The sequence below is a fragment of the Podospora pseudocomata genome, chromosome 3, assembly GCF_035222375.1.
Source record: "Podospora pseudocomata strain CBS 415.72m chromosome 3, whole genome shotgun sequence".
Lineage (NCBI taxonomy): Eukaryota > Fungi > Ascomycota > Sordariomycetes > Sordariales > Podosporaceae > Podospora > Podospora pseudocomata.
The window spans coordinates 3,737,440-3,759,738 of NC_085887.1; the positions used below are offsets into that span (position 1 = coordinate 3,737,440).

General features: G+C 52.1%; 6 protein-coding genes across 6 annotated transcripts; 1 reads left to right on the top strand and 5 right to left on the bottom strand.

The window, feature by feature from the left end:
• Nucleotides 1–2,865: 2,865 nt before the first annotated feature.
• Nucleotides 2,866–5,446, bottom strand: QC762_311150 (uncharacterized protein; the record flags this gene model as incomplete). Its single annotated transcript, XM_062889409.1, has 3 exons — nt 2,866–3,715; nt 3,770–5,149; nt 5,256–5,446. 3 exons carry the CDS (start codon nt 5,444–5,446, stop codon nt 2,923–2,925), a joined length of 2,364 nt encoding a protein of 787 aa, XP_062745331.1. The 3' UTR covers nt 2,866–2,922.
• A 250-nt stretch (nt 5,447–5,696) lies between these two features.
• QC762_311160 (uncharacterized protein) lies at nt 5,697–7,004 on the top strand (the record flags this gene model as incomplete). The annotated part of the gene is made up of 1 exon (XM_062889410.1): nt 5,697–7,004. One exon carries the CDS (start codon nt 5,697–5,699, stop codon nt 7,002–7,004), a length of 1,308 nt encoding a protein of 435 aa, XP_062745332.1.
• Nucleotides 7,001–9,309, bottom strand: BIO2 (biotin synthase; the record flags this gene model as incomplete). The annotated part of the gene is made up of 2 exons (XM_062889411.1): nt 7,973–9,309; nt 7,001–7,906 (listed from the first exon to the last, which is right to left on the bottom strand). Exons 1-2 carry the CDS (start codon nt 8,297–8,299, stop codon nt 7,001–7,003), a joined length of 1,233 nt encoding a protein of 410 aa, XP_062745333.1. The 5' UTR covers nt 8,300–9,309.
• Nucleotides 9,310–13,106: 3,797 nt separating this feature from the next.
• Nucleotides 13,107–14,812, bottom strand: QC762_311190 (uncharacterized protein; the record flags this gene model as incomplete). The annotated part of the gene is made up of 1 exon (XM_062889412.1): nt 13,107–14,812. The coding sequence occupies exon 1, from the start codon at nt 14,283–14,285 to the stop codon at nt 13,107–13,109; it is 1,179 nt and encodes a 392-aa protein (XP_062745334.1). The 5' UTR covers nt 14,286–14,812.
• Nucleotides 14,813–15,192: 380 nt separating this feature from the next.
• QC762_311193 (uncharacterized protein) lies at nt 15,193–16,594 on the bottom strand. Its single transcript, XM_062889413.1, has 5 exons — nt 16,091–16,594; nt 15,940–16,021; nt 15,587–15,885; nt 15,452–15,530; nt 15,193–15,379 (listed from the first exon to the last, which is right to left on the bottom strand). The coding sequence occupies exons 1-5, from the start codon at nt 16,275–16,277 to the stop codon at nt 15,232–15,234; spliced, it is 795 nt and encodes a 264-aa protein (XP_062745335.1). The 5' UTR covers nt 16,278–16,594; the 3' UTR covers nt 15,193–15,231.
• Nucleotides 16,595–18,215: 1,621 nt separating this feature from the next.
• Nucleotides 18,216–21,192, bottom strand: QC762_0059590 (uncharacterized protein; the record flags this gene model as incomplete). The annotated part of the gene is made up of 6 exons (XM_062883582.1): nt 20,817–21,192; nt 20,693–20,754; nt 20,351–20,645; nt 19,948–20,304; nt 19,729–19,903; nt 18,216–19,669 (listed from the first exon to the last, which is right to left on the bottom strand). Exons 1-6 carry the CDS (start codon nt 20,829–20,831, stop codon nt 18,216–18,218), a joined length of 2,358 nt encoding a protein of 785 aa, XP_062745336.1. The 5' UTR covers nt 20,832–21,192.
• Nucleotides 21,193–22,299: the final 1,107 nt, after the last annotated feature.

A 22,299-nucleotide genomic window follows, 5' to 3' on the forward strand; every position in this document is an offset into this window, starting at 1 on the left:
CTCTTCCATTGCTTAGCATCGACATCGGCGCCACCTGAAAGAAGTAGCACCACGACTAAATTAAGTCCACGACGAATTGCTATGTGTAGAGGCGAAAGCTACCTTGTCGGAATGCTCATGTTTACTCCCTTTCCTAGCAACATCTCCGTGATGGGAGCACGCTCAAAGTACAGAATCTGAAGTAGGCCACCCGCTAACATGTCACCCTATTTAACAGAGTCAAGATCGAGGGTAGATAGCGCTTTAACTACTGTTCGTACCATAGGAAAACGGCAGTATTTCGCAGCCAGGAGAAGCAACAGTCTCATGGTTTGCGAGCTATGATAGGCCAAGGGGAAAAGTAGTGACACGAGCGCCGTTTCTCCAGACAGTAGAGCTAGAAATAAATTCTTATATCCAGTGTCATCATGGTATCGGATGTCGGCCCCTGTTTCCAATAATAGCGATACCAAAAACACTTGGCCAGCTGCGGCGGCGTAGTTGATCGGCTATTCTCTATTCACGTTGATCCCATCTGTCGTTTCTATCATGTGTTTAGCGAGGCCGTAGTGTTCTTCGCGGATTGCCCAGGAGAGCGGATGGATTTTTGGACTGACTGGGCCATATTTCAGCCAAGCCATTAGATGTTCGTTTTCCTCATCCAGCTGTAACAGTGCCCTCACCACCCCACGATCGCCTCTCTCTAAAGCAGCGAAAAAGGCGCTTTTATAACCAATTCCATCATCGACTGACTACCTTAAGATCGCTATTGGACTGAAGTACCGTGGTTATCAAGGTTGGAAATCCCCACACTGCGAGAAAGTATGGAATCTTGCTCGGAGGACAATCTCTTGCCGCCCTCCATTGCTTGAAAATGGGAGAAAATAAGCACTTCTCTGAGAAATCCCGCAGAAACAAGGCTTGGGGAACTCCACCGGCAGCTACATTCTCAGCATGATGGAGGGCGTGGGTCATTGCATAGTCCATTAAAGCCCATCGTTCCTTCTCAGGCGTCTTCGTGGTGTTTCCAAATAGTTTGGTGATATGCTCGAGATAACTATGGCAGCAGCTGTGTAGTTCGAGATTGACTTTTCTGCCGCAGCGCTGTTGTAGTCAAACCTGGAAATAATTCCGCAGGACCATGCTTCAAGAAATACTCGCGGACGGATTCGTGTATAAATTGAACCCTGAATTTGTTTCCATCGTCGGCCGTTTTGTTCGACTCGGCGAGTCCTTTAGACGAACTAAGGAGGAACCGCTTCATGTCTTCAACAGTTTCGGGTCCCATTCTGACAGCTCCCCGGACTCAACCCACAAATAGCCGCGTAGTAATACCCAGGCAACGTCAGCTGTCGCCGGCTAAACCCAATCCAATGAACACATAGTCGGAGGCATCTCGCCCCGTCGTCTCCGTTGTCTCCGTTGCCTCGGTGAACGATTTCCCGGAACAGCTCACTCAACTTGGGAGGCAGCACCCGCAGTTGCTTTCCAGCTCAAACATGCGGCCCCCGTTATACTTTGCTTGAAGGAGGTTAACCGCCAAGACCACCCACATGAAAACACCGGAGGCCTTCCTTTACACTTCCCGCTTGATCCGTGTTGCCCCCTCGCTGAGGCCAATCATGAGCTTGTTTTCTATGTAGGCAGATATATTCTGCTCATGTCCGTGCTGAATGGCAACGCGAAGCAAATCCTTGAGGCAGTCAATCCCCCATGTGGGAGATGGATTGTTTGTGAATATTTGCTCGTATGTCTGCGCCAGTTGCAACCTGACATGTGGCTTGAGGGCGGAATCATGAAATATTGGTCGTAGTTTCGTAGTTGTGGCAACGAGTCGGATCCCAGGAGCTGGTGAAGCAGCGAACGATACATCCCTTTCGGGGAGCGTTCCATCGTACCTCCTCTGGCGTTGAAAAAAGATGCCATGACGGTTTCATCGCTGCTGGCGCATAGAACTTGCTCACTGTAAGCGAACTTCATAATGGTGGACTTTCCTGCACCGGGATTGCCCTTGATCCATAAGAAGCCGTGGTCCTGTTGTTTTCTAGACTGATTGAACCAGCCTTGGTAGTCCGGATGATCTAATAACCAACGGCACGTTTCTGAGTGGTTGGCCCCGATGGCTATAAAACGGGAGTCGAGTTCTTTGAATGTGAGTGATTTCCAAAATAGTCTCTTCTCTTGCTAAAGAATGGTCAGAAATATCTCATATAAGAGCGGTCTGTAGAGTTGATTGGGTAAACCCCATTAGAAAGGAACCTACCGACGATGTCGAGTTCAGGCATCTCAGAAATTGAGAGAAGCTCGCTTCTATATCTGCTTTTCCAGGAACACCACCAGCGATGCCGACGCTAAAGCCGAGTTGCACCATACGGAATGTTCGACGCATGTTGTACACCACAATTGCTGCGTTGTTCGTTCCATAATGACCGGACGATAGGCGTGCAATGACGATGTGATGACGATCAATGGTCCCCAGAATGTACGAGTTAGAATCAATCGCCTTGGGCGACATCTGCGTCGAAACAACCGTGGACTTCATCGAGCATGGCCTTCGCCGCTGCCATTTCAACTGGAAGCGCACAAATCCAGCCCACCGTATATTTGGCGGCCCCAGGATCCCGCATGTTGCACCGAAAAGCGTCAGCTCCTGTTGGCGAGGGTCGGTCACCAAGCGATTCATTCATGCTGATATTCACGCTAGCTATGGTGCGTACTTGCAAGACATCCTCGAAACGAGACTGCACAGAGCACGCTTATCAGGGTTGGGCAGCGAAGGGGTCTGGGTGTTGACCCATTCATATAAGGTACGCAGTTTCCGCTGTGCCTGAAACTCCCTGGCCACGGGACTATGAATTCTTGATCTGTTGATGTGGCCAATGGTAGTGGGCTGTGAGTTTTATTCCGTATCAAGGTACCTAGCAAACACTTAATCCTTACCTATCAAGTGCCATCCTCCAGACCCTGTTTAACAAGCCTCTCAACCCGCCTGACACTCTTCTCCGTCGTCGTCTGCCCAGCCATCAGGTACAACACATTGCCCAAAACACGACTATGCACACTGCCATCATCCTCAGAGGCCTTCAGCAAAGCAGCCTGAAGCCCCTTTGCAGCAGTGCTCTTGTAGCCTACACCTACGACACTGCCCGCCGAGCCCATGTGAATCGCCAGGACTGTTCCGAGCGCCCACACACCTTCAACCCCTTTCTGCCATGAAAGCCATTCAACCAACTCATGACTCCACACCGACCAGACCCTGGATTCAGCAATCGCAGCAACCTGCTCAGAGCTGGCATGCTGGGTTTGATCGTCGCCTTTCTGCTGACTCGAAATAGCCCAACCCCACTCCCCACTCTTTTCCATCTTCATCATTGTCTTCAGACTTTCCAAAGCTACCTGGCAGCCAACAGCGTGAGCCGTGTAGCTGTGTCCGTGCAAGAGGGCATCGCTCTTATCATCACTCAAAAACGACCGGAAGACGCTCTCAGATGCCAAGGTGACACTGAGCGGCAGCAGACCACCAGTCAGCAGCTTTGCGTGGACGGAAATGTCAGGATCGACGCCGAGAAACGAGGCAGCACTGAAGCGGCCGAGACGATAGATTCCTGTAAAGACCTCGTCAAACACAACCGGAAGGCCGCTCCAATCCAGCTCGTCGTTTGGTTGATGTTTTCTACCGAATAGCTCTGGTGATTGTCGGACGACCTTAACCAGCGTCCGCTGAAAAAGGGGATCCCTGTGGCAGACAGCTGTTAGTATCACAACTTAGGTGATTCATCGTGGAACTTACACCAAATGCATCCCACCCGCCCCCAACACAACCGGCTCCAGAATCAAGGCCCCAAACTTCTTCCCCTCTTCACCCACCAGCTTCTCCAAAACCCCTCTGATCTCCTTCTCATACCCCCTTCCCTCCCCCCTTTTCTCCCGTCCCTCCACATCAAAAACATCACCCAACGTCTTAAACTCCCCTCCCCCCTCCACAGCCCAAACCCCCTTCTCACACCTCACCCCCGGACTCCCCAACCAAGCTCCCTTTCCTTCATACCACTCCACCTTCTCATTAAACACCCCCGGCTCGCTACAGTCCATCGCCCCGATGGTATCCCCATGATAACTCCCTTTGAGCCCAATCACTCCAACCTTTTCCTCCCCTGCCCACCCATACCTCCCCCTTGCAGCCCCCAAAGCCATTTTCACCCCCACTTCCACCCCCGTACTCCCATTGTCAGAGTAGAAAACCCTCTTCAACCGCTTATTTCCCATCTCGGTAATCAGCGTCTCTGCCAGCGCGAGAGCAGGCTCATGGACAGCCTCAGCAAACATCACATGCCCATACCGACCAGCCGCATAAGCAGCAGCAAGAGATAGGGCTGGGTTCCCGTGGCCAAGGCCCTGGGTCCACCACGAGGCTGAGCCGTCAAACATTGGCCGGAGCAGTGACTTGCTGGGTGAACTCGACTGGAAAGTGTCAAAGTGGGAGTCCTTGGCCGAGTCGATGACGGTGATTTTATCCGGGGTGAGCTGCTGGTGCTGGGTGAAGGGGTACCAGATTGTTTTGGAGGCAGTCTCAGGCATGGACTGTAGGCGGGCAATGCGGGCTTGATGCAACGACGAAAGATGCGAGGGGATGGCGGAGAGAGAGGGGAGACCCAGAGCTGTAGTATAGTAGGTTTGCATGTTGCTACTGTCGTTAGAGGGCGAAAGACGTGGAGGAGGGAGGGGGACTGTCTGGACGGGGATGGAGTGTTTTTCTTGGAAATAAGGGGTAAGATAGCTGTGGTTTTGGTAGGTCTTGTCCTCGAACAAGAGGATCAACTCCACGTCGTAGCCACGAATTTTGAGGGATTCAAAGGCCGAAATGGTCGAGGAGATGCCGCCGAGCTTGGCATCGCCGATGAGGATGGCAGGGAGGCGAAGTGGCCGGTAGAGGTCGGCTTGTGTGGTGCCGGAAGGGCCAGGGGAGTGCACGCCGCCGGCGGTTTCGACAAACAGCCATCCGGGGTTGGTGGAAGCGAGGCGGGAAGCAAATTCGTGGATCTTGCAGAGGACATCTTCGTCTGAAGGTGTATTCTGTTGGGAGACCTGGGCTGCGAGATGAGGGCTCACGGGAAGATCAAACTGGTACAGCGTCTGTGAGTCCAGTCCCGGTATAAACTTTGAAATGTGGCTAAGAGACATCAGACATTTATACAGTGGCGCCACAGGGTGTCTAGACATCTATGTTGTGAATCAGTAAGGCCCTCAGAGTTGGAATGTCGAGATGGTTCTTACACCGACCGTCTGCTTCCTCTGCTGGCCCGGTAGAAACGGGCTTGAGGAATGCTGTTTTTTCATCCGGCTTGTAGCCGCTGGTCAACTTGCAGAGAATGGTGCTGAAGACAGTCTTGCCGACTTCTGTGTTGGCGCCCCATACTTGGTACACACGCAACGAGCGGTGCAGCAGAGCGCCCAACTGCGGCGACATGGTTATTTCGACTGCGATGCTGTGAAGTTCAATGTTTGCATGCTGGAGATGAAGTTGCAGTCGAAACAAGCGAGCGAGCAACCGGCAAGACCCCCACGGAGAGCGCGTTGAATCGGCATAGCCTTTTACCGAGATCGGACGGCATTTTTTGGGTTGCAATTGTCATAACATAATTATACTTTTGTGCAAGATGGATCTCGAAACGGCGAAACAACCATCCAACTTCAACACCGTAAGAAATCCAGCCGCCATGTCACAAGTCAACCAACTCGATGCCTCCCTCAATAAACACCTGGATCGCCGCAAGGCCCGCGACATGTTCCGCAGCCTGACCCTCGTCCCCCCCGGCACAGCAGACTTCTCCTCAAACGCATACCTCTCCCTGTCTGCTCAGCCATCAGTCAAACAAACGTTTTTGTCACGACTTCAAGACGCCGCACACGCCAACACCCCATCTCTCCTCGGCTCAGGAGGCTCCCGTCTCCTCGATGGAAACTCACCCAAGGCAGAAGCGCTCGAGAAAACTCTCGCCGCCTTTCACAGTGCCCCTGCTTCCCTACTCTTCAACTCAGCCATGGACGCCAACGTGGGACTCTTCAGCTGTGTCACGCAGCCAGACGATGTTGTCCTGTACGACGAGCTGGTTCACGCTAGTATCCACGACGGGATGCGTCTCAGCCGAGCTGCCGAAAAGTTATCGTTTGCGCACAGCACAGTCTGGAGCACTGAGGAGACTGTGGAGCACGGAAAAGGGAAGCCCGAGTCGCTGGAAACGGTCTTGGTGGGCCTTCTCAGCAGACCAGGTGGGCATCTCTTCAAGTCCGGGGAGAGAAACGTTTTTATTTCCGTCGAGGGTGTCTACAGCATGGATGGGGATGTTTGTCCCCTGAAAGACATTACAAACTGTGTGGAACGTTGGCTGCCAAAAGGAAACGGACTTGTTATCGTCGATGAGGCTCACTCGTTAGGGGTTTTTGGGGAAAGAGGCCAAGGTCTAGTGTCCGAACTGGGCCTCGAGGATCGAGTGTGGGCGAGGGTGATGGGGTTTGGCAAAGCGATGGGCTGTTCGGGCGGGCTCATCTTGTGTTCTGACATCACCCGATCATACTTGATCAACTATGCTCGCACGCTCATCTACACGACTGCCATGGCGCTTCCGTCTCTGATCAGTATCGAGGTCGCTTACGAATTCATGATGAGCGGCGGAGCTGAGCCACTGGTTCATCGCCTCAGAAACCTCGTCAAGAATGCCCACTGCTTATTGATGGAGATGTACGAGAGATTGAAACCTCCATCACATTTACTTCGCGTCAGCTTGGTTGAGCCAAAATCCTCCATTATCCCGGTATTTACCGATCATCCACGCAGCCTAGCAGGTCACTGTCAACAGAACGGATTCATGGTGCGCCCTATTGTCTCTCCAACGGTGCCCAAGGGAACAGAGAGGATACGTCTATGCCTTCACGCTGCCAACACTGTAGATGAGGCTGTCGGGATAGTGTCAGCAATAGAATCATGGGTAGTTTCTCAGATGAATGTTTCAAAGTCGAGACTCTAGCTAGCTGGCGCCGCCGACTTTGCAAAGCTCTTCATCGGCTGCAAGCCCCAACGTTCAAACAATACAGCATCATCATCCCATCCGTTGCACTCTGTCGTGAGCATCTTTTCTCCCGTAAAGACAGCATTGGCTCCAGCCATGAAGCACATGGCTTGCTGCTCCTCCGTCATTGTCTTGCGGCCCGCGGCGATACGAATAATGGTAGCCGGCATGATGATTCTCGCCGCGGCAATGGTGCGCAGCATGCTGGTGAAGTCAATCGGCTTTCTGTCACCCAGTGGCGTACCCTTGATGGGGACCAGCGCATTCACTGGGAAACTTTCCGGGTGGCTCGGCAGCGTGGCAGCGGTATGCAGCAATCCAATCCTGTCCTTGTCAGTCTCGCCCAGACCCAGAATACCCCCCGAGCAGACGTTGATCCCAGCATCGCGAACATGGCCCAGGGTAGCGAGACGCTCGTCGTAGGTACGGGTCGAGATGATGCTAGGGTAAAACTCGCGGCTCGTGTCGAGGTTGTGGTTGTAGGCTGTGAGACCAGCCTCGCGGAGCTCCTTGGCCTGTTCGGCATCGATCATGCCCAGCGTCACGCACACCTCCATTCCCATGGCCCGCACTCCCGACACCATCTCTTTCACATTGCGCAGACTGTTGTTGCGGCCACGCATATCGCGCCAGGCGGCTCCCATGCAGAAGCGTGTGCTGCCATTGGCCTTGGCTATACGGGCGGCTTCAAGGACTGTCTCGACGGTTTCGACACGCTTGGCTTGGAGGCCGGTGCCTTTTTGGTAGCGAGTCGACTGGGCGCAGTAGGAACAATCCTCGCTGCAGCCTCCTGTCTTGATGTTCATGAGGGTGCAGAGTTGGACTTCGGACGGGTTATGGAATCGACGGTGGACTTGGGCCTGCATTCATTTGATGCCGGGAATTAGTGACAGCTTTGAGCACACGGATCGAGCCATGTATCTCACCGCTTGGAATGCAAGTTCCATCAGGGGCTGGTGGTAGATGGCCGCCGTCTCCTCCTTTGACCAGGTATATCTCGGCGCCGCGGCAGCAACGGCATCCCGCAGAACCTGTCTCGCCCACTGTTGATGCTCAACATTATCGTGGATAGATGCTACATCCTGATCGTTTGCGTTTGCTGTTGCGTCTGCGATAGCTGTGGATTGTTGTCGGCGGTGACCGAGTGTCGTCAGCCAGCGACTCGAAGCTCCGACTATCGGAGTTTGCCCCCCCAACCCAGTTGGAAATGGGGGGCAGCGAAGGAGGACTCTGGCAGACGACCGGGCCAGCATTGATGCTCTCAGAGTTGACGTTTGCTGGGATACCTAGTGAAAGCAATGTGCTTCAGGCATCTGATCGCCTCAGTGTACCGTGCAAGGTGAAGGCCCGTCAACTTGTGATGACATATTCCCAACCGTTGATTCGCGATAAGGGCTACTCGACAATCTGTGTAGTAAAAACGCCTCATGCAACGGCGGATTGGCGATGTCGTACAGTTGAGCGGGGTCGACCCTCGTGTCGTCGGCATTATCTTTCCTTCAAAATTGGTAACAGTGCCGCGACAACCCGGATACCTATGACTAACAACCGAGTTCTTACGTTTCAGGGCCGCGGTTGAGAAAAAGAAGCAAGCGAGATTGAGAACCCACAAACTCTGCTTGCCGTTGTTGAGCATTCTCGGTATTTTCCGTGGGTGGCGTGAGGGGAGTGGGGGGCGACCACCGGACAAAACTCAAAGAAGGTCCGCTCAGGGCCGGCTGCCAGAATTGTCCTTATACTGTATCGTTGTCACTGTAGTATTGTACTGTAAGATATCCGGTTTGCCAAGTTCCTTCAGGCATCCACAAACTGTCGTCGCCCATCGTATGCCAAGGTTCTTGAAAATGAATATCTGATTGGACTCCTGGAGCGTAAGGCGGGACTATATCTCTCACGCATGTAAGAGGTCAAGACATGGCGAGTCCTGATCAGGAGTGTTAGTCAGAGGGTGGCCATCGTCCACTCCCTCTACCACTACAGTACCACAGGATTGCAGAATGCAGACATGCGTGGATAACAACTTCTCAGGATGATTCACCGGTCCAATCCAGTTTCCCCTGGCCTCAGCTGCCAGTCCCAGTTTTTAGGAAATACCGGTCATTATGATCCAGGCCATCGCTCACCACACTTATGACAAGTCCACCAAAATAACAAAATTAATGGTATCACCAAACTCAAACCACTTCAAATACCTAAGCTTCTCCGATTCCAAAGTTTCTGCCGGATTCAATCCGCTTTCGAACGCTACACCTTTGTTACAACCTGCACCAGAAATGGATCCAGACTGCAAGGCAGTACGCCAGAGGTGAATATGACAGGATGATCGAAGGTTGTGACAAGCGTCTCAGACACGGGTTCACTGTCAACAACAGGTTGTTCTAACAAAGAGCTACTGAGAGTAGATTGTAGACAAATGAACTTGATTGCTTGCATGAGGAATCAGATTCCTCGACATGGGGAGCGCCGGGCACTCCCCCCTATTTATGTGAAACTATCTACATATGTTTCTGAAGTATCACATGGTCAACAAATCATGGCCGCGGCCAACAGACCATGGCCACCGCCAACAGAAGGATGAACTCCTTGCTAGTAAGACTCCTTTCTTTCTGACAGGTACCACCCAGTGGTTCCTGTACAGGGGTATTACGCTTGGGGCGTAACAACCTTATATGCAACCCAGTGTCAGGTCCTGAGTTGTACTATAAACGCAGATAGACTGATACTGTATTGCCATATCCCAGTTTACATGTATTGTGACACCCATTAGGATGCTCGAACGCGTCCTTGCTGAACTGGACTTGTGTCACGGCTTGACACTTGGTGGGGCGCGGGGCGCACCACGGACCAATCATTAGTACAGGAGCAAGGACCAATCGGAACAGGATCATTGGGATCGAGGATCGATCCAGAAGAGTCAATCCCAAAAGGGACAGTATCGATAGGATCGATGGTCGAGTCTATCGATCCAGGACAGTGCCAGGATTGGCATAGGGTCTATATATACGGAGGAACTGGCTGGTGTAGATAGACAGTTCCGCAGTATGCAATAACAGATTGTATTCACGGTATCTTGTGTTTACATCGAGACATCTTGTTGTGCACTGTTTAGCTGCACCGAACCAGGATTATTCAGAAGTGCCTTCAACCAGTGTCCCTTTCAGAGGTTCTGGATAGGGGTTCGTCACAATTACCCCTTACGATATGATTGCTACGGCAGCTTCCTTCTTCCACTTAAGTTACTTGGGTGCCCGACAGTCCTTCTTAAAGTGTCCTGTCATCCCACAGTTAAAACACTTGAGGTTGTCCCGGCGCTGGCCCCAGCCCTGAGGCCTGTGTTGCTGAAAAGCGTCGACCTCTATAGGTCCTGCGTGGGTAGTGCTGGAGTAGCTAGTACCGGGGTATTGCCGTTTGCGCTTATCGTTGGAACGGTTGTCGCCGTAGTGACCCCGCGTATTGCCTCTCTTCTCCATGCGGCGCTGGAACTGCCTATCGTCGATACGTATGGCCATGGCGATATACTTGTCGATAGTGTCGGGTCTCGACTCCTTATATAACTCATCCTTTACTTCTTCCTTGAGGCCGTTGTAGAAAAGCAGCATCAACCCCTGATCGTTGATTTTGCTGCGTAGGCTGTGGATCCTGAACGTAGCCGCGTAGTCGGCTGCTGAGCGTGTCTGGCGCAGGCTTGCGAGCTTCTCCTGCGCACGCCTTGCCCCATCGTACTCTCCAAACCCTTCCTTGTGTCTGGTGGCTGCAAACAGCACCTTGGACTCCTCGGTGGTGAAAATGTCTGGGTAGTGACGAAAATAGGTCTTGAGCTGGATTAGGAACCCTCAAAGCTCCCCCTTCCCGCCACCACAGCGCTCTGGTGCCGGGAACTTAGCCACCTGTCTCGGGCCTGGGTGGATCGCAGTGATCTGATCCTCAGTCTGATCGGTCCGGCCCTCGAGCTCTCGAATGCGTGCGATAAGCTGCTCGAAGGTGGTGATTTCCGATGCGGTGGTATGTCCCGTGGTGGGCGGCGTAGCAGTAACGCCTTCCGTCTTGTGACAAGGGCTGTAGTTATCAGAGCTTGGAACTGATGGTTCAATTCAGGCTAATAATCTTCAATGGCCTCGAAGTCTGTGTTACAGAAGAGAAGAAGAAAAATACAGTCTTGATGATCCTGAACGCGTATTTATCCTTCATCGTATGGCCCGTGCCCTCGTTGGCCTCAGACATCTGCCAAGTCCTTCAATATACCACTGGGCCAGTAAGATTCCTTTGATACCCGCCATGCCTCTGATTGACTGCTTCACTTTCACGGTTGGCCCACAGCGTGGAGGTTGATAGCTGTTAGGCCGTGATGTGGCCTGTTGGTTTTCTGCCGTGTGACACATCTGAACGTTCATGTGGTCGGCCATGGTGTCACGGTTCAGAAGAAGCGGGGTCGCTCGGGCCAGTGAGAACGAGCGACGGATAAGTGGGGCCTGTGGTGCAGGAGATAACACGGGCAAGGGGATCTAGGAATTGAGAGATAGATCCATGGATCTAGTGTGACGAACCCCTGTACAGAACCTCTGAAAGGGATACGGGTTGAAGGTAACTTCTGACAATTGGTTCGGTGCAGCTAAACAGTGCACAACAAGATGTCTCAATGTAAACACAAGATACCGTGAATACAATCTGAATTGCATACTGCGGAACTGTCTATCTACACCAGCCAGTTCCTCCGTATATATAGACCTCCCCTGAGTCGTGCTCAGTCTGATCAGTGTCCTGATCTGTGACGAACCCCTGTACAGAACCTCTGAAAGGGATACTGGTTGAAGGTAACTTCTGACAATTGGTTCGGTGCAGCTAAACAGTGCACAACAAGATGTCTCAATGTAAACACAAGATACCGTGAATACAATCTGAATTGCATACTGCGGAACTATCTACGAGCTATCTAGTTCCTCCGTATATATAGACCTTAGACCCCTAAGTACCTCCGTACCTGGATCACTCCCGCTCACCAGCGGTCGGTGGTGATCCGGCTCACCTTCGCCAAGCAGTGATCCGGCTCACCATTGCCAAGCAGTGAGCCCCCTCTGACCCTGCAACCTTGCCGTCGTGTCTCCTTCCTGCGATTGGTAGACCCAGTTAGCTGCAGTCCCCACCTGGCCTTGCTATATGGTTGGTCTGTGACATCGAGGGATTCAGACCTAGATCCAAGGATCTAGAGTCTGGAAGCTAGATCCAGGTACGGAGGTACCTGGGGGTCAAGGCCTATATATACGGAGGAACTGGCTGGCGTGGATATGTAACGGGCTGAGCCTGGCATGGACCTCGGCAACCCTCGGCCCAGGTGAAGCTATTCCCAGAACGCACAGACCACTACTCCAGAACCTTCTATCACCGCGCACTGGCCAACACGCTCAGCCATATCAGAGGCTCATGTTGACAAACCTTCTCTTTCTCTTTTCCTTTTCTTCTTCAAGTTCAGTGTACTCGTAGAGTCGTCACCAGATAGTTGCAATACACTCCTGGGACCGTTACAGGATAGACAGTTCCGCAGTATGCAATACAAGTCACAATCGTTGGTATTCAGACTATTGTGATTGAGACAAGCCATTGTTGTACACTGTTTAGCTGTACCGAACCAGGATTGTTCAGAAGTACCTTCAACCAGTATCCCTTTCAGAGGTTCTGGATAGGGGTTCATCACAATAAGCGAGGTAAGTAGACTTTAAGCAGTCCCTGAGAGAGGTGAGTATACTGGAGCCGAAGATGAGCTAGTCCTGAGCTCTACCTAATTCAGGACAGATAAACCGGCGAGAAGCCACGTGACGAATTGTGTCCAGATTCCGGTGTTACAACAGCTTGTGTGATTCAAAAACTACTTTTCATCTTGCTTGATATTCTTGGTTGAGATCAACCAAGCCCAAGCATTGTATCCTATGTAGCTTCCCCTCCAACGTTCCCATTACACCTGAATCCAAAACAATCCAAAACTACAAAATACCAAAACAAGAATAGCAAAACACCCAACACCATCGCAATGCTTTAATCAACCCCCATCAAAAGAAACCTCCCCCTTCAAGCCGCCACAGCCGTCTGCACAGTAACACCCTTCTTCCTCTCCCCAATCCTCTCCATCCTCATCTCCTCTCCCACCTTCCTATGCGCCTGCGCCAGCACCCTATAAATGTTCGCCAGCTCATAATCCCCATTCCACTCAAACCCCTCCGAGCTCCGTCCCGCGACATCGCTCAGCCTGGCGTGGCTGCTCTCGGTCAAGTCACAATCAATCACCCAGTGCCCCGACCCTTTGACAGGAAACCGATAAACGATGTGCTTCCACTCTGAGCGCCTAATCTCCATCTGTCTGGCTCTGTCATAGGCACTGTCGGGTGTGGCGCGCATCTGGGAGGCGCGCTCCATGGGAGAGTCAGGGTTTAATGCCCAGTTTGGGTCGATGGGCGGGGCCAGGAGGTTGCTGTCTTGGGTTGGGTTGAGTTGGAGGGCGAGGCCGAGGTTGGCTTTGGTTAGGGAGAGGTTGTAAGGCCTCGAGGGGGCGGGACGGGAGGCGGAGAGGGGTGGGATGGGAGGGGGGAGTTGAGTCGTGGTGGTTGGTTGGGCTTCCTTCTTGTCGTCGGGGGCGTCGTATACAGAGGATGCTTTGGTCGACTGCTGGGGGGAGGCAGAACGGGAGGTGTTGCGGGCGGTGGTGGGGTTGTCGTTTGTCGTGGAGGCCATGTTGGGGGATGACTTTCCCGGGTGGTGGTTGTCGTCACTCGGGTTGGGTGACAAAATACCGCCGATGGCGGGAGTGGAGTTGGCACCGGTGCTGTTGAGGTTGTCGTTGATGTTTCGGCTCGACATGGGGGGACTGTGGTAAACCATGGAGAGAGATGGTCCTTGGTTCTGTTCCGGGGACATCATGGGCGATCCAAACATTGTTGTTGGTGGTGTTTTGACCATGGCGTCCATCTTATCACCGGCACGTTCTGACAGAGGTGGACTTTGATAAGCCATGGCGATGAGTTGATTAATCTGCTCCTCAGTGGGTAGTTGGGGCGTTCTTTTGAGAGTGGCTGGAGGGCGCGGAGGCGAGCGAGGGCGGACGTTTCTGTACCGAGACGACGGCAACTTGGGAGAAGGTCTTTTCAAGGGAACCATGAACAAGTCCTGGTCACTGGCGCTATCGACAGGCTCGATCAGTGGGGCAGATTCGCTGGTGATGGAGTTGTTGTTGGGCTTGAACTCGACGTCCATGATACTGTTGAATTCGAGTCGAGGATGTTTGTGGGTTAATAACGAAGGGAATAACAGGGCCAAATACTTGATGATGTTCTAGTATTTTCCTGATCTGCTTTGTTTCGAGATGTGCGTCGATCAGTCTGGGGAAGGAGGCCCGTTTGTTTATATGGGAATGTTGACAGTGGTTGAAGTCGATGCCGAAGGGTGACTCCATCGCGGTCCCCATGATCCAAGACGGGCATGGCTGAATAGGTGTGAATGATCGTGGCCATCTTTCGGCAGTCTGGGGTCGTGAGGTCTGAAACGGGACAGCAGAGGCTTCTGGCTGGGAGCCCTGTTAGTGCAAGCCATGCAGGGCACGCAAATCTGCTAATACTCGTTTATGCACTGGCATTGAAAACCGACTGGGTGACCTTGAAGTGGGCAGCAGGTGATGAACCGGTCGTCTGTCAGAGTGCTTTTGTCCTCCGACGAGAAAGACCACAACACGACCTTGACGTCAGTGAACAAAAGTCCATTTGCATTTGTCGGGCCCAGGCCGGTACTTGGTTTGAAACAAGTACCCCCGTTTGAAACCCGCCGCATCTGAAATCTTCCCAACAACCAGCGGGGTTCTGGCGGCCCGGTTGCTGCACCGGTGAGGCGCAGTTGTCATCTTCAGGGGCCAACAACAGCCCCGCGTGAAAAGAGACTAACCGGAATGCAAGCGCCAACCACCGCATGGAAAATAAGCATGCTGTGCCTCTATTTGCGATGCTTAAGAACAAGTGTGGACAGACATTGGACATCTCGAAATTGATTACGATTTCCTGTCTAGATAGCTCCCTACCTCTGGTAGAGTATCTAGATCCTAGTCTCAATGCCACCTCATGTGATTGATATTATCGTCCCCGTACAAGACCCTTCCATCACCTCATGTCCGGCCGGGTGCACCCTTCAATCTCTCCAATGCCGCGGTAGCCTATTTGGCAGGCGAGTCATCACGCATGCAACTCACGGTATCCGCGACATCCCAGCATGTGATTGCCTTGATGCGGTCGTGGAAGTATGTGTCGGTAATGTTGGTGGCAATTGTGGCCTGGAAACGGTTGTCATCACAGTCGAGCCCACTAAGACAAGACGATTAGCTGACAAGAAGAGGAAGCTGGTGCTGATCAGCAAAGATGATTCGTATTACGTACGTGAACCAGGAGCAGCAGGTGCTGTTATCATCGTTTCTGAACGAATCAATGGCATCCTTCCACTCATCGGCAAAGTTGACTTCGGGCACATATGTTAGCATTTCAAAGCTACAGGCACAAAGGCGTACCACTCACCACAGGAGCCGAGAGGCAGAGTCTTGTCAGTGGGACCAAAACTGGAACATTCACCCTGGAACAGGGGGTCCTTGCAGAAGGTGACGCTGCCATAGCCCTCGTTGTCCTGAGCCTTCACCTCCAGCTCAGGCAGGGCAGGTTCGGCATCACGCTCCGCCACGGGACGAGGGTTATAGTAGAAGTCTTCGGCGTTGGCTTCGCATCGATACGACTTGATTGCATCATTCCACTTGCCGGCACCCAGCGCGTCGGCCGTCTGGGTGCTCAAGGGCTCCGACTTCTCGGGACAGTCGAGCTCACTGCAACAATTCAGAAACCGTGGTTATCCCCACAAAGTTACCACGATTACCTACGTCCACCATCTACAGCACCAGTCCACCTGATTGTGGTTGGTGTAAGAGCTGATGGTGTTTTGCCAGTCACTGGGAAGGTTGTCTATTGCAAAAGCTCATCGTCAGTGAAGACTCCGAGGAAGCGAGTTGCGGAGTAGAAGGAGATACGTACAACACTGCATATCCTTGCGGTCTTTGTCAAAGAACTGCTTGTCGCCCTGGAAATTCTCATCCTTGTAGTAGGTGATGCTGGCGCCAGGAGCACGCTGTCTCTTTTCGAGGACGGGGATAGCTGAAGCAAGGGCAGAGCCAGCGCCGAGGGCGGCGGCGAGGAAGAAGACGATCTTGGAAGAGATCATGAGATGCGACTGTTGTTTGGTCTGATTTACTTGTTGTGGTTCTGGGTGATGTGTGTTGATGGGAAAACAACCCTTCTCAGTTCAAGAAGACAAGAGGACTTTAGTGCTCACACTTGAAGAGCCTCTACGGCCTCATGAAAGTTCTGAGTATCCGCATCCCGGTCCGCAGCGGAGCAACATGAAATAGCTCCTGATGTCGAGCTGCTTAGATTGGCCGACGATTTCAGGAAGTCGTGCCAGAGCCACCGGTCCGGAGCACTGTGGAGCGAGTCTTATCATTCTCAGTTGGGACGACTCAATAATATGGGGAGATTACTTCACCGGTCTGCCCAGTTACCGACGCCTTCTCAGGCATTTCTTTGTCGTGCTCCCCAACTGTTGGAATGGGTGGATCATGCCGGTCATCAGGATGTTTGAGACCACCTGGCAGTGGCTTCTCCTGCTCCTGCCCCGCAGACAATGACGAAGGGGGGGAGCCCAAAACGGGATGAGAACACGGCTGGGAAGGAAGGATGGGAGTTACGGCCGAGCGCATCATCATGGCTGGATGCTGTGACCAACCCACTCCCATGCAGAAGGAGAAATCCCGATTGACTTTGAAGACCATTTTAAATGAGTAGATATCAAACATCACAACCACATTATTGGAGCCGTTATACCGTGCACTGCTTGCAATTTCTTGTCTCAAGGGTTAGGGTCCTCATATCTGTGCCAAGCCAATTCAGGGGGTTCAGGGGGCCATAATGAGGGACAACGAATCCATCCACCAGATCGTACAGATATAGTGGGAAGCACAGGCACAAACAGCACAGCGGCGCTGAATAAAAGCATGTTGGGGTTTGACTTTTGGATTTAGCTAAAGAGCTGGCTGGACTGAAAGGCAGAAACCACCTGAAGTTAGGTATTGCCTGACTAGGATAGTTCTTCCCGGTCAAGGGAAATGTATTGCCGGTTTTGGACTTGGGTGGGGTGTGTAGTTCGGAGCAGCACTGCCTCTTCCACCCTACCCCCCTGTCAATTCAGCTTGGAAAAATTGTGTTTGATTCCAAAATGTCCAAATTAACCAGCTTAAGTTCGAATAACGAATTTGCAAGTCGAGGTAAAGGCAAAGTTGAATTGTCATATAAACCATCATACTGCTTGTCTTAACTACAGTTCCATTTCATATTTACATACCTACCTAGGCTTCTTTATCACTTCCTCTCAACAAATTAGCACTTATGGCGTCATACCTCCCTAGTTCCCTTGGCATCAGCTGCCGCTTTCACAGGCTTAGTTACTGCAGTCAAATCATCTTGGGAGCCTCGCGGCTGCTAAAGGAAACCAGATCAAATAAAGTTTGTTGTGGCGCTTGGAACTACGTCAAGCCAACTAGCCCGATCTCGAGTTATTCGAGTGGGCCAAATGACGTCTCTACCAAGTGTTCTAGAGCCACCTATCTTCATGACGAAACAGGGTACTCGAAGTGATGAAAGAGGCGGGATCCAGAAGGATCTAGAGTATTGTAACGGGCTATAAATTAATGGGGACCCCCAGACCCCTCCTGTGTCACACTATGATAGAAAAAAAAGAGAGAGAAAAAGAATGAGAGATCAGCTCAGCTTTCTGTCGTGAACTTCATAGTTAGGACGCGCCCTGAAGAACACGATTCCAATGTTCAAACTTTCTCCACACGAGCCATTCTACTCCCTGTTGTTCGAGTGTGCCATAACTATATGACGTCGCTACAAAGCATTCTGGAGCCACCTGTCTTCAGGACGAAACAGAGTACTCGAATTGATGAAAGAGGCGGGATCTAGAAGGATCTAGAGTATCATGACGGGCTATAAATTAATGGAGACCCCCAGACCCCTCCTGCGACACGCTATGATAGAAAAATAGAGAAAGAGATTGAATGAGAGATCAGCTAAGCTGTGTGCGGCTAACTTGCAAGCCCAGTCATCTGATCTCCGACACCTTCTCTCTTAGCTGCAGCTCCTGCCGATGCATCTGCTCTGCCTCCTCATACTTCCCTTGGCTATCAAGCACACTCGCAAGGTTGCTCATGCTACTGAGCGTGTCGGGATGCTCCTTGCCCAACACCTTCTCCCTTAGCTGCAGCGCCTGCCGATGCATCTGCTCGGCCTCCTTATACTTCCCTAAACTGCGAAAGCTCTCACCCACTTTGGAAAGAAGACCTGTTGTCGCTTCCTCGTCATCTGTTCTCTTCCGTAGTTGAAGAGCATGTTGCGTATGAGGAAGATACCTTATCCACTCTTCTCGGTTTTCGTGTTTAGGCCAAGGGAATATATCGTCAAGCCGTTCTAACACTTTGGCTGTCCATTCCTGTCGCTCTCCCTTTCCATCTAACCAGCTCAGCATCGATATCTGAACTAGCCGATGGATATCGTAGCTATCCGACTCATTCTGTTGGGAGATAAATGCATACGCCTTCAGGGTCCCGATTGCTTCAACAGTCTCTAGCGTCCCCGCCGGCGGCAACAGGGAGTGCGGAATATCCTTCCCGGCTAGAAAGCACAGAAATCTGAGGCAGTCAGCCGCCAGCGCGTCGTGATCTGAGATTTGCTGGAACGAAATCAGCCAAGTTGTGGCGACAGCATTTTGAATGTTCTTATATCGGTGTCGGTCGTCAAAGTGACTACTTAACAACTTAACCATATTCTCATCACTGGACTTGCATAGCTTGAGGTACCGCGCAGTCGAGATCTGCTCCTTGGCCATATAAGCAGACGCTTGCCGTATTGCCAGAGGGAGGTTAGTAAGAAACTCTAGCAACGCACTGTTGCTTCTTGTGTCGCTCATCTGAGAACCTTTCAGGTTTTTCCCTAATAGCTTAAGGGCCTCGTCTTTGCTCATTTCTTCAACTGCGATAATATGATTTTCAGACTCGACCAGCCTTAATCCAAGTTTGTGGTTTCGGGTTGTGAAAAGAATAGATCCTTTCCGGCTGAATGGAAGATAGTCGGTAAGGGCGGTATCCCCAAAGAGTAGCTTTTCATCGTCGGCGTTGTCGATGATCAAAAGCCAGTTACCCATACTCTCGCGGCCCAATACGGACTTAATAAGTGCCTTGACATCTGCTTTTTCTTCGTCGATTCCCGGTACCTTAAGCTGCTGGCCGATAGCGCGGTATGCATTCTCGAAAGCGGTGGCATCCACAGCGGGAACCCAAAAGACCGAGCATTCCGGCTGCACGTCGCGAATGCGATAAGCGGTCTCCAGCGCGATCTGCGTCTTTCCAACCCCCCCCAGACCTTCGATGGCGGTCCGTTGGCAGTCATCTTCGTCTCCACTAGGAAGAACCCTCTTTAGAAGATCTTCGAGAATTGATTCACGCCCGACGAATTCCTTATTACGTCCGAACCGGACGATCCAGTGTCCCTTCACGATAGCTTCACTATGTTAGTACTATTCTGGCCGTATCAGCCCACCCAGGAGATGATCAGCTTACAGTTCTCCCGCCGTTTCAAAACATCCGATGCGTTTCCCGCGAATTGCTGGACCGCATCTTTAACTAGTTTGAAGTTGGGGCATTCTGGACCCTTAAATTTATTCATCCCTGAATGGGTCGCATCCAGGCCTCGGCGAGGGAAACCATGCAGGCAGGCCGAAGACTCCGTCACAAGCTATCAAAGTCAGTTAAATATCACGAACGGGGTAAATAACGTACAATTTTGCGGGTAATACCTATTGATAGGCGATTCGCCCACTCCGACGGTAGAATGCGTTTTAGTATCTTCGTCTTCCTGGTCTCGAAAAAGCAATTCAGGGGTAGTCGCACTGCCTCAGCATTAGCGATCTCGGCGAACTTCTGAACGCGCTGGCGGACGAAGTCGTGTTTCTGCTCAAGGTCTTTTATGAGTTGGTCAGAGGCCTGCTTTCCCATAATGCCGGCAACCAGCACCTGCCACTGAGCCTGCTTCGCAGCATCACTACCGTGGAATGGAGTGGCGAGAAACACGATGCCGACAGTGGAAATCAGGATATGTCTATAGGCGCTGCCTTCCTGGGCAGCTCGGTTAATCACCTGGGGAGGTTAACCGCTGCCCGCCGTATATGATCTAGGGACATACCTCGGCCAGAATAAGCCCTCCAAAACAAGAGGCGACGAAGATAATCGGTCGCGTTTGCGAACCACGGCCTTCGGCGATAAGACCGAGTAGCGTATCGGCATGGCCGAGCAGCGTCTGCACGGGTGCATTTGCGAAGTAGTTTGCATTCCAGTCGTACGTATATATGCAGGCCTTTGGTAGGGCTGCCGGCAGCATGTCGGCGTCCGACAGCCAGTTCACAACCCCATCCCCATTTCTTTTCTTAAACTCCCATGTCCGCGGCGACTCGGTGCCCAATCCGTGGATTGCGATAATACTGTCCGGTTAGACGTGCCTCTATGCGTTCGACCGGGTGGAACTTACTCAATCGTCGGGTCGTCGGGAGCGTCGTCGACTGGGACGATCCGGCGGAGTCCCCTGCAAGCCTAAGGATGGAGTGCCGGTAGTTAGCTTCGGTCGCCGCTTCTTATATAGAGAGCGATCTCACCTCTGTCGTGGTCATCCTGGGAATATTTTGAAAAGCGGGGCTCGTATTGCGCACCAGGCTGGTAAGGGTCAGCTTCAATCGCGGCGGTGACTATGTTAAGGTCGCCGTAAGAACGAAAGTGATGGAGAGAGGAGTATTTAGACTTAGCGAGACCTATAATGAGGCGCTGTTCGGCCTTTGTATGCGTGTCACACGTCAAACGACCAACCAACCACATCACGGCCCAACCGCTATCGAGAACCAATGGTTGGAAGTAAGGCAGGCAATCAAGTGCCTCGCGGTTATCAAAAGAATAGTATTGGACACGGAGTATATCGAAGGACTTGGCAGCGGGCTGAGATCGTCTAATGCTTACCGCCCAAAGCGCCAGAAGCGCCATATCCAACTACTTTAAGCCATGGTCCCGACATTACCTCTGATGCGACGCACCTGGGCAAGTATTCACAGCACCCATCAAAAATCGCGGACGATCAAACCGTCGTGTCGTGTCCTTGTCTCTCGACGCTCCAAGCGAGTCAAGACGAACGGCGGAGAAATCGAAACTGAGGGATAACGTATGGCAATAGGATTAAGCATCCCGCAGTCACGGCCGGCTAGTTTAGCTAACAGAGTGCGCATAGTGAGCCCCGTGTGTTTTCCGGCTCCGGAAAGCAGGCGACGTGCCGACTCGTCCCGTCCCGACAATTACCCTCCGTCGCCCCCGTCCGCGTTCCACATGGCTCCGCCACGTCCCCCGCCCAGGCCGGTACGCTAGCAGCACCACCGCAGTGCAAGTGTGCGTACTCTCTGACAATAGTATTTATAGTCAAAACAGAAGTGTTTGGGAAACGACAAGAGGAAATCACCGCGGATGGCTTGCCGGCTGCTTATCGCTACCACGAGGCCCCTAGAAAGCGCGTCGTCGGTAACCCAGCTAACGATATACTGGCTTTCTTAAGGACGGAACTGTCTCTCGGCGGTCTGGCCGACATGCTCAAGCATCTCTGGTTTACTGGCGCAGAGCCGCCTTGGGTTTCCTCTACACATACGTCTGTCTCATATCATGTGAGACCGACTTCCACATCGCCAACGAAACACGCCTCCTGCCTCGAAATGAAGACGACTCGCCAATCAAATGGGCAGACTGGAAGGCCTTGGCCAGGGAACTCCTCCAAGTGCACGAACGCGACCCAGATGTGGTCCACCCACGCTTTCTGTGACAAGGGCTGTGATAGCAGAGCTTGGAACTCATGGTTCAATTCAGGCTAATAATCTTCAATGGCCTCGAAGAGCGTGAAGAGGAAGAAGAAGGTCTAGGAATACAAACAGATCTCAAAGACGCTTATTTATCCATCGTCAGGTGGTTCGTGCCCAGTGGCCTCAGGCCGCTGCCAAGTCCCTCAATATCTCAGGTTGACCAATATCATCTTCTTAATAACCGCGAAGCCTGTGATTATCTGCCTCACTTTGACCACTGGCTCACAGCGTGCAGTTATATGACGAA